The sequence below is a fragment of the Pocillopora verrucosa genome, chromosome 8, assembly GCF_036669915.1.
Source record: "Pocillopora verrucosa isolate sample1 chromosome 8, ASM3666991v2, whole genome shotgun sequence".
Taxonomy (NCBI): Eukaryota; Metazoa; Cnidaria; class Anthozoa; order Scleractinia; family Pocilloporidae; genus Pocillopora; species Pocillopora verrucosa.
The window spans coordinates 23,266,541-23,275,402 of record NC_089319.1 but is presented as its reverse complement, the minus strand read 5'-3'; the positions used below and the strand labels follow the sequence as shown (position 1 = coordinate 23,275,402).

Genomic DNA, 8,862 nt, shown 5'->3' with positions numbered 1-8,862 from the left:
TCGAAAACTTAAAAAGGATACCTTCAAGACGGACACGATGATTACTCACATAATCAACGGTTTGTTGTCAGCCATTCCTTCAGTCATGAATCCTTCGTCACTATGATTACACCAATAACAAAGCGACCAGCTCCGCAAGCGTTTTAGCAAAAATTGATGGTCAGGGAAGCATCGTTCCAGGAAAAGCCTTTCGATATTAATTAGTGAACATAATAGTTCGTATTGTTGGTCTCCGATTTTCTCACATGACATAAAGCTTTGGAAAAAGAAATTTGAGCGAATATTGATAATTGGTACTACCTCATTAATGTAATGTGCAACCGTAAATCTCCAATGAATGAACAACAGACCACATTTTTCATCGTGATGTATCCATTATACAATATATCACATAAATATGTTGGCATCGTTATCATTCGACCAGATGCCTCAACACATCGCTGATCGTAATTGAGCTAAGCGAGTGATTTTCATGTACAGTTCCATTTGCTCAGGAAAACCCAGGAGCAAAAAGGTATAAAATGTAGCTACCTGATGTAACCAAGTAAGGGGCAAGTAAAATAGCTAAGCCTTCCTCTAACAACGTGATAGTGCATCTTTTATTTTTCCTTCTTATCATTTCAAAGATCTCCCTGGTCGCACTTAGCGTGTAAAATGTACCTCCTTGGGAAGGTTGTAAAACAAACATAACAATAGCAATAAGAATAAAGTGTGTAAGCCCTTCCCAATTAAACTCTTTGAAATCTCAAAATAGGTTTGAAACAGGTACGATAAAATACACCAATTGCATAAACCTGTACAAAACTTAGAGGATATTTTGAAATATTCTCGCAACAGTCAACCGAACAAATGAACCTTTTCTATCACTTTTGATAACAATCACATTAGTTCCATTGTTTCCCTTAAATTTACGGTGCAAGTTTATCTCCCTTGACTTTTTTGATGTATTTCTTTACAAGTCTGCAAACTCTTTCCCTGTCCACACTGCTACTTGATTCTTTAATCTGAAGAAGGGAAAAAAACCGTGTTTAAGCAAACAAAAGTTTTAGCCCTTAAAAAGCCCTTACGATCAGTAACAACTATTAAACTAAGTGGAGGTGGCTAGAGGTGAATATTACCGAGCCTCGAGTATCACGAAAAGATGATTTTAACTAATTTATTCCTACAACGACTACAAACATTTCGAGTGCAAATGCCGCGCGAGTTGTTCGGAGGTGAATAGCAAAGGATACTTAGAGGTGAATAGCAAAGGATACTTAGAGGTGCACCAAAAAGAAGAATTAAAAAAAGGCCAAAAAATGAAGGAAGATGTAGCCGCCCAAAATTGTTCAAGTTTTCTTGACCCCGACTGTCGTAGCGTGTATGAAGTTTCACCTCTGTTTAGTGACTGCTTCTCAGGATAGTAACATGTTCTACTCTGAAAGAATTCTCTCAAACAAACCTTTTCCACACTCTTTCTCATGATAACTTTGTAGTCATCTTTTGTGATCTCTCCATGTCTAAAGAATGGCTTCAGTGCCAGTTTAACTTCATCGACTATTTGCTCATGCCGTTGGAGTCGTGCTATTCCCTGGAAAATAAAAGAGGTAAGGAAAATCTCACAAAACAAGCGGAAACTTTTAAGCAATTAACTTCGTAAGCGTTGCAGTGCACGTACCAACTGATTTTCATATCGCGAGATCGCACATCGATCAACTGTCCTTAGCAACAGCCAGTAAGAAAAGTGGGAAATTTAAACAAGGAGCCAATAAGATGTCTGGAGTAATGACACGTTTACTACCTCAAGCGCGGGAAAACGAAAGTAACCAGATCAGGATTGGCTTTAGCTTTAAATGTTATTAGTTTACCGAGTTGCGCGAGTTTTCTAGATCAATCGCAGATCGTTGTAAAACAAAACCAATGCAACCCGGAATACTTTAGACACTGAAATGAAAATTGCTTCAAGGAGTGATGGGAAGAATTGCTTCTTCTCTAGGAAGGATACTAAGTACCTAAAGTGTGTGCGTGCAAACCATAGGTTGCCCAGACATTGATCAGGTCCTACTTACAGGCACGTTCGACTGAAGCAAGGTATTGTGGGTAGTTTTCCTCCCGTGGGTGCAAAACACCTTTCAATAATATTTCCAAAGACTGAATGGTTGACAGTGGCGCTAGAAAAGTGTTTATGCTCTCGCAAAAACTGCCCTTAACACACAAGTATTCTTCAAGATAGCAGACACATTTGCATAACATCATAATTTGTTATTTAGCCTTACCAGTTTTCTTTGCTGCTCTCTGTCACTTTGAACTCCTGTCACTGCCTCCCTGTCGCGTTTTACGGCCCCCGCCTCATGTCCGACACTGGAGCCGCTAATTTCACATCCAAGAGAGGTGGGTGAATCAAATTCTGAGCACACTTTTTTTAACTCCTCAGTATTACCGCTGTGTGCATCTATAATTCCACTGGCAATACTTTTCACTGGCGAGTTTTCTGAATTGTTAGAGCGTACGGAACTTGAGCTGCTTCTTAGGACATTTGGGGCGTGAGGAGATGGTTTGACCACAGCAATCGGTAACACAATCCCACGTTTTGGTGACTTTTCAGAAACATGAAGTCCCTTTTGTCGTAACGCATGCGCATTTTCCAAGTCACCAGAAACGGAGGTGCATTTACGATCACCAAACATCTGCTCCCTTATGCTCCTTTGCTTTTCATTCAACATTCTTATTATTTCGATATTGCTACGTCGCTGCTCTTTCTCTTTTGCTGGTTGATCGATAATAGGAACTGTCTTGCTCAAAGGCAACGATATGTTCGTGGTTTTATCATGACTGTGAGCTGCGCCAGCAAACTTTGTCTTACATGCAGCGGTATTACTTGAACTCGTTACACAAGGTGCTGTGGTTCTTGAGCTGGCTGTGTGTTTATACGTAACGCCAGTGACATTATTTGCATGATATTTTGTCACACCAGTCACGCTAGTCACCCCTGGTACAGATGTTGACTCACTCCGTGAATCTTGCCTCGTTATGTGCTCTCGCAGGAGAGGCCTTACGCTGTTAAATTGAACGCGGGAACTTTCTGTAGCATTAGATTTTGGACATGACTGAGAAACAACTTTGTCTAGAGATAAGCGATACAATGACGTATCTCTTGGTTTAACAATACTTGAAGAACGCGTCGCTACCATCTGGCCCACGGATTTGACAGGCTTACTGCTAACAGTATTGAAAGAGGTTTCTGTTGGAGATAAGTTTTTCCTTTTTGGTATTTTAAAGTTGGAAATGACGGCAAAATTTTGGCTTCGTACCTGATTAACGCTTGACGAGTTACCATGAAAACTTGGTGGCGTTTGATTCAGTTTATCTTCTGAAATTGAGCTCCGTTTTGGAATTCTGAAACCAGAGAGCATCGGTTTTAAAGAGGGGGAAGTTAGAGGGGGAGAACTTTTTTTTAAAGGCGTTGACGACGCAAGAGAGCTATTTTGAATTTCTCCTGCATTTGACAGTTTCCTACATGCACCAGTATAATTTTCCTCTGATGACTTGGAAGAAGAAAGTTTAACAGAAATGGTCTCGATCCTCGAGCCCTGCTTTTCTCCTTGTTTGTCGCCAGATGAATGCTTGGTACTATCCGTAGTTTTTGTCTTTTTGTCCTCGTCATCTAAATTTTTCTCTTCCACTTCTGGTTTCCACCTCTGGTCTCCACATCTGGTCTCCAAATTACTTTCATTTTTTATTTCGTCCATGCTGCGTACTGACTGTGCATCTCTATTCTTGACATGCTTAGTCGAAGACTGGTCAGTGGACTGCACCAATTTCCCGTCACGCGCGACATGCACGTCGGGACTGTGCAAGGAATCCAAGTCTTGAAATATAGATCCCAGGACATCTGGGTCAGTTGGCGCCGAGCTTTGAACCAAACAAACTAAATTAGGACGCTTTATATCATATACAGCGTGTATGACCCTAGTGTAAGGTCTAGCTTGCCGCTGATTCTCCTTGGTTCAGTTTGCCGAGTATGCGATCGCTGAGGGAAACACAATTGATAACACCTGTTTTAATTCTTGCATAGTACCTTACCTCAAAACTTTACCCTGACCCTCAGTGTGAACTGTCTCGGGTATGTCCTCATCTTGATCGTCGAAATCATACAGGGCAAAAGCATTCCCAAATAACGAAAAACTCGAACTAGGTTCGACTCTGTTAGGAAAAGGTGCTCTTCCAAGAGACGCTGAGCGGCCAGGCTCAGCGCCGGAAGGACCCGCTGCACTCAAACTTTCCAACAGTCGGGCATGAACTGTTCTTCCACGCCTAACAGGTTCGTAGATAAAGGGCGATACTTCGTCTTCCTCGCATACTCGACGCCGCTTTCTTCCCTTCAATGTTGTTTTTGTGGATGATTTCTTTCCTTTTCTTGTACTCGATGTGCCCGTCCTCTTTTTACTCTTGTTCCTCTTCTTTTTACGCTTCCTTTTCCTTCCAGTTGTGGTTGAACTCGATCGAACTCTAGTGCTGCTCCCTCGCCCCAATCCCCGACTGCTACTCCTCGCTCGCCCTCGTCTGCGGGCGGTGCGGGTTCTGCCTCGACCTCGTGTCGAGGCGACTGTTCGAGCTCTTCGGGCTGGGGCTACAATACAAAGACTTTGTAATATTAGGATGGAAGACCTTTTATTAATAACGTTCGACTGGCACATTGGGCTCAATGAAAGCTCATGATTTCTTACGCCAATTACCCCGTTTGTTCCTATGTTTTAGTACGTCTCACTCGAAGAACGTATCCAGTATGACAATTGGTCTTTAAAAACAAGATTTTGAAAAAAAGGCAGCATATCCTTGAAATATATTAAAAAATGGATTAATAAAAACGACAGTACTGTTAACATACCACCCTTTGGGGCTCTGATACCTTCACAAAGTTCACCCTCTCCTTCACTTCTCCCTCTCACCCCTCTTCCCCGCTTCTTCCCCCCCCCCATCTAATTCGGTATGTTTCACTCATCTCATGGCTTTTGCTTTACATCGGTGCATTCCGGTTCACTTTCCACAAATTCCATAACTCTATTCTTTTTTAAAATAAAATGACCCTTTTAAAGCTAACCTGTTCGTTCCGAAACAGAAACGCGCCTTGAAGTACTTCCTTGTAGTCTCCCACGTGGCCTTCCAAGAGGCACCTCTCTCACACCTCCTTCCCTGTGTCCCTCCTGAGGGAGGTCCTCAGGGTTTTCATAACCCTCTTGTTGATTAGAACACGTCGGGCAGTACCACTCCTCAATAGGAACAAATTCTAAAGGTGGCGTTAAACATTCCATATGATAACTAGAAACAACGTGAATAAAAAAATAGGGCATTTCATGTGATAGTCATAAAACAAAAAGCCAAAAATAAAAAAAAAACTGCTGCAAACCAGAACAATTGTTGAAATGAGAACCCTTACTCCCATATATAAAGCTGCAAAATTGGCACCTAAAGAATATCTGTTTATCAAATCATTTGACTTAACTAAAAGCAGCGGAGACTGAAATGGTAATAAAATGATATCAAAGAGCTGGAGCTGTTATCAACAACAAAGGGGTTTATAAGACTGAACTGGTTGGGAAATAAGCCTCCAATTTTATTGCTGTCATATTGGAAATTTTGGATTATTATAGAAGGTGATATCACAGTGAGTATAACCTTGGTAACTCTACACAACTCTTAGAAGCCTTTGCGTCAAGACTCACCCATTATCACATCCATCACATAGCAACATTTGTTCTTCTCTGTCATAAAGACTACAAATCTTAAAACAGATGAAAAGTCAAAACTGAGGTAGGATTCTTGTCCAAAGTACCATGCAACTAGTCCAAGCTTAACAAAAACTTTGAATTTTTAATAGTATAATTATTATCATTAATTTTATAGTTCATACTTTGAGTTACATCAAAGTGATAGATACCAAAGTCTTATGTCTTAAGAAAAGGAAAACAGTTACTTCATGTGTATTATTTGTTGGGGATCAGATCATGATTTCACATATTGTCAGCTCTTAACAAGGTGTAAAAACCCAAGAACCATGTCACACATTGTGAAACAAAAGGGCCAAGAATCACAAATAGTGAGATAAAACCCCTGAATGAATAACTATACCTCACAATATGTCGGATCATCCTCCATGTCATCTTCTTCTTCTAGTCTTTCTTCAACTGGAATCTAAATCAAAATATGACATTCAAGTGAAGAAAATGTCACTGTGCACTGATTACCAAACACACTGGGCCTACACTGAAAGAGACTACAGACATAAGCAAATGTCTTCATCTTAGAGTAAGTTTAGGGTCTTAATCACATGAACTTAGATTTTCAACATAGCTGTCTTACTTTCTGTAACACAGGTCCTTTCCTTGAAGCATGCACTAATATTTCAGTGTAAGGTTTCCGTCCAACTGGACAAGTATTGGCATTCTATCCAAAGAAACAAAAATACAGAAAAATCATGTCTCTTGAATACAATGTTAATAAAACAAGTTTCCTCATCACTTTATTAGTCTATAAGTTTGAGGTGAGAGAAGTTTGTGAAACCGAGTTCCAGTTTGCACCAAGCTCCTTTAAGTTTGAAAGTTATCAACCTGTAAGGTTCTGGATGTCCTTCTCACCTTTGACCATTCCTGTATACATTCAAAACAAAACACATGTGAACAGTTGTTAGGTGTTCCCAGTAGCTGCTCTTTAAAAGACATCAAACACACTGGACACTGGTCAGTGTTGCTTGTGGATGTCTCTTCACCAGATTCATCAAAGTTCACATCATCAAGAACAGCATCAAGTTCGTCATTTTCTTCATCTACAGAATACAATTTAAAATTAATCTTAGGATCTTCTTTACTTTTTTTGAAGTCAAACTCTGGTATTGCCACTCTCTCTCCTCTCACCAGAATATATAACAGCAAGCTGCAGAGAAAAGTTGACAAAATCCTGAGCAGTAACTTGCCATTTTGAGCATACTATCAGTTGTGTCATAGATCAATCCTCCCTGCTCCTTCATGTTATGGAATTAATGAATAAATTCCATATCACCATGCATCTGTTCAGAAATACAGGTAGATCACAAACGACATCAAAATGTGGTAAGAATGAAAAAGTGGCAGACTGGGACGAGCCAACTGAGCCAGTCACTGATGTTCTTACCACATTTTGAATTCTTGCATGATCTATTTCTGAGTTGTAGACACATGGCAACATGGAATGTATTTGTTTTCTACAATAAAAAAAGCAAGAAAGTTGTTGAAATCATCTAATAGATCATAAGAAAGAACCAGTCAAAATTTCTATAAAATTCCACATATTATATAAGAAGGGATACACTTTGGCAGCTATGTAAGCAACCCCTGTTTCACATTGAAAAGGACCCTCACATTCTTCTTCCTCTTCTTCACCGTCTCCATCCTCCTCATCATCTTCCTCATTATCATCATCTTCACTTTCAGAGTCACTATCCACCGCATTTAAAGCTCTTCTTCTCCTTGACCACACTCTGTAGCTTGCCTTTTCTTCAGGACTGACAACAAAACCTTCAAAATCTTCATCTTCTCCATCACTACTATCACTGTCTAGAAGAGCTGACATTCTGTGTTTGATAAATGAGAAGATATATTACTTAGTAATGATCTCGTCATAACAAATTTCAGTCCCTTTTTGATATTTCCACAAGGATAAACATTCAGGAAACTATGCATACCTTTAACATTTGAACTGAGCTGGTTTGATCATGGTAATTAGATATGAATTAATTTTAATTGTATGCTTTCACATGCTGTGACAGCTTTGAGGTCTTTAAACTGTGATAAGGCATGAGATCCCAAAATCTAGCAATTTGACCATATGAAGTGCGAATAACTTGGCTAAGTAGTGCATTTTTGTATGATTCAATGTTCATTTCCTGGAAACAGTAAATTATGATCAAGGGTAGTTTCATACATTCTGATTTTGAAGCTATACCAAAGATATCTATATCTAAAATCTAAAATCAAGCCGATCTGTCTTGAGGCAGGAACAAAAATGCAAGAATTCACCTTAAATACACTTTAAATTTGTCAAATAAGACTGTTTTCTGAGAAAACTTAAATCACTTGACGTAACACTGGTAAATTTTAGAAACATAATTATTTTGCAGCTAAAATATAAAGAATCAAGTGAGTGAAATTTGGATGCAGTTTCGAGGTTTAATGAGGAATCAACCATCGAAAGTGAAAATATTTTAGACATTACATAAGCATGTCCGGCTGCATCGAAGTTACACAATAAGCACGAATCTGTACTGTATGTACATGTGAAACATACCGTTATCAGCTGAGAGATATCTATGCACAAGCAACAAAACGATTTGCAAACATATCCAATTCTTAAAGCCACTTCACTTGCACACAGGCAACTTACTGTAACAAAAGTATTTAAAGCTCATAATTTTAGAATCATCGAACGTGTCTGTATGCAATTTATGCGGGAAAAAAACGCATTAACGGACTCGAAGCACTAAAATCTCGTTGACTCAAAATGTTATGTAAACATGCAAAGATGAATGACTTATAACTACCTCACCAAGCAGTTTTGTAAAGCTATTTAAGCAGACTCATTACAAAAAACACTTTGCATGGTTGACTTCCGCCATTTTGGGAAGACACGTCCTCGCGTGAAACCGCTGCACACATAAACAGATGGTGCGGATGCAGTAAGTAAAGGGAATGGCTGGCAAAAAAACAAAACAAAACAAAAACCAATAACATTAGACTAAAAAATGAAAAATGAGAAAAAAAACGTAAAAAATTATTAGACGAAGAAAACTGAAAAATTCAGTGAAATTGTCGACTCCAAGACTAGCTAATTTCCTTGGAATTCCAGAAGAAA

The 8,862-nt window shown here is 39.2% G+C and overlaps 1 protein-coding gene across 2 annotated transcripts; it reads right to left on the bottom strand.

The window, feature by feature from the left end:
* Window positions 1–575: 575 nt before the first annotated feature.
* On the bottom strand, window positions 576–8,648 carry LOC131792534 (serine/arginine repetitive matrix protein 2). 2 transcript variants are annotated; one of them, XM_059109926.2, is made up of 11 exons: window positions 8,552–8,648; window positions 7,374–7,585; window positions 6,615–6,802; window positions 6,340–6,423; window positions 6,109–6,171; window positions 5,703–5,761; window positions 5,081–5,298; window positions 4,063–4,609; window positions 2,256–3,891; window positions 1,442–1,570; window positions 576–1,004 (listed from the first exon to the last, which is right to left on the bottom strand). In XM_059109926.2, exons 2-11 carry the CDS (start codon window positions 7,582–7,584, stop codon window positions 909–911), a joined length of 3,231 nt encoding a protein of 1,076 aa, XP_058965909.2. In that variant the 5' UTR covers window position 7,585; window positions 8,552–8,648; the 3' UTR covers window positions 576–908. The 2 variants fall into 2 exon arrangements, with proteins under 2 accessions (XP_058965909.2, XP_066027696.1); XM_066171599.1 differs by having other exon boundaries at window positions 8,557–8,621.
* Between the last annotated feature and the right edge of the window lie 214 nt (window positions 8,649–8,862).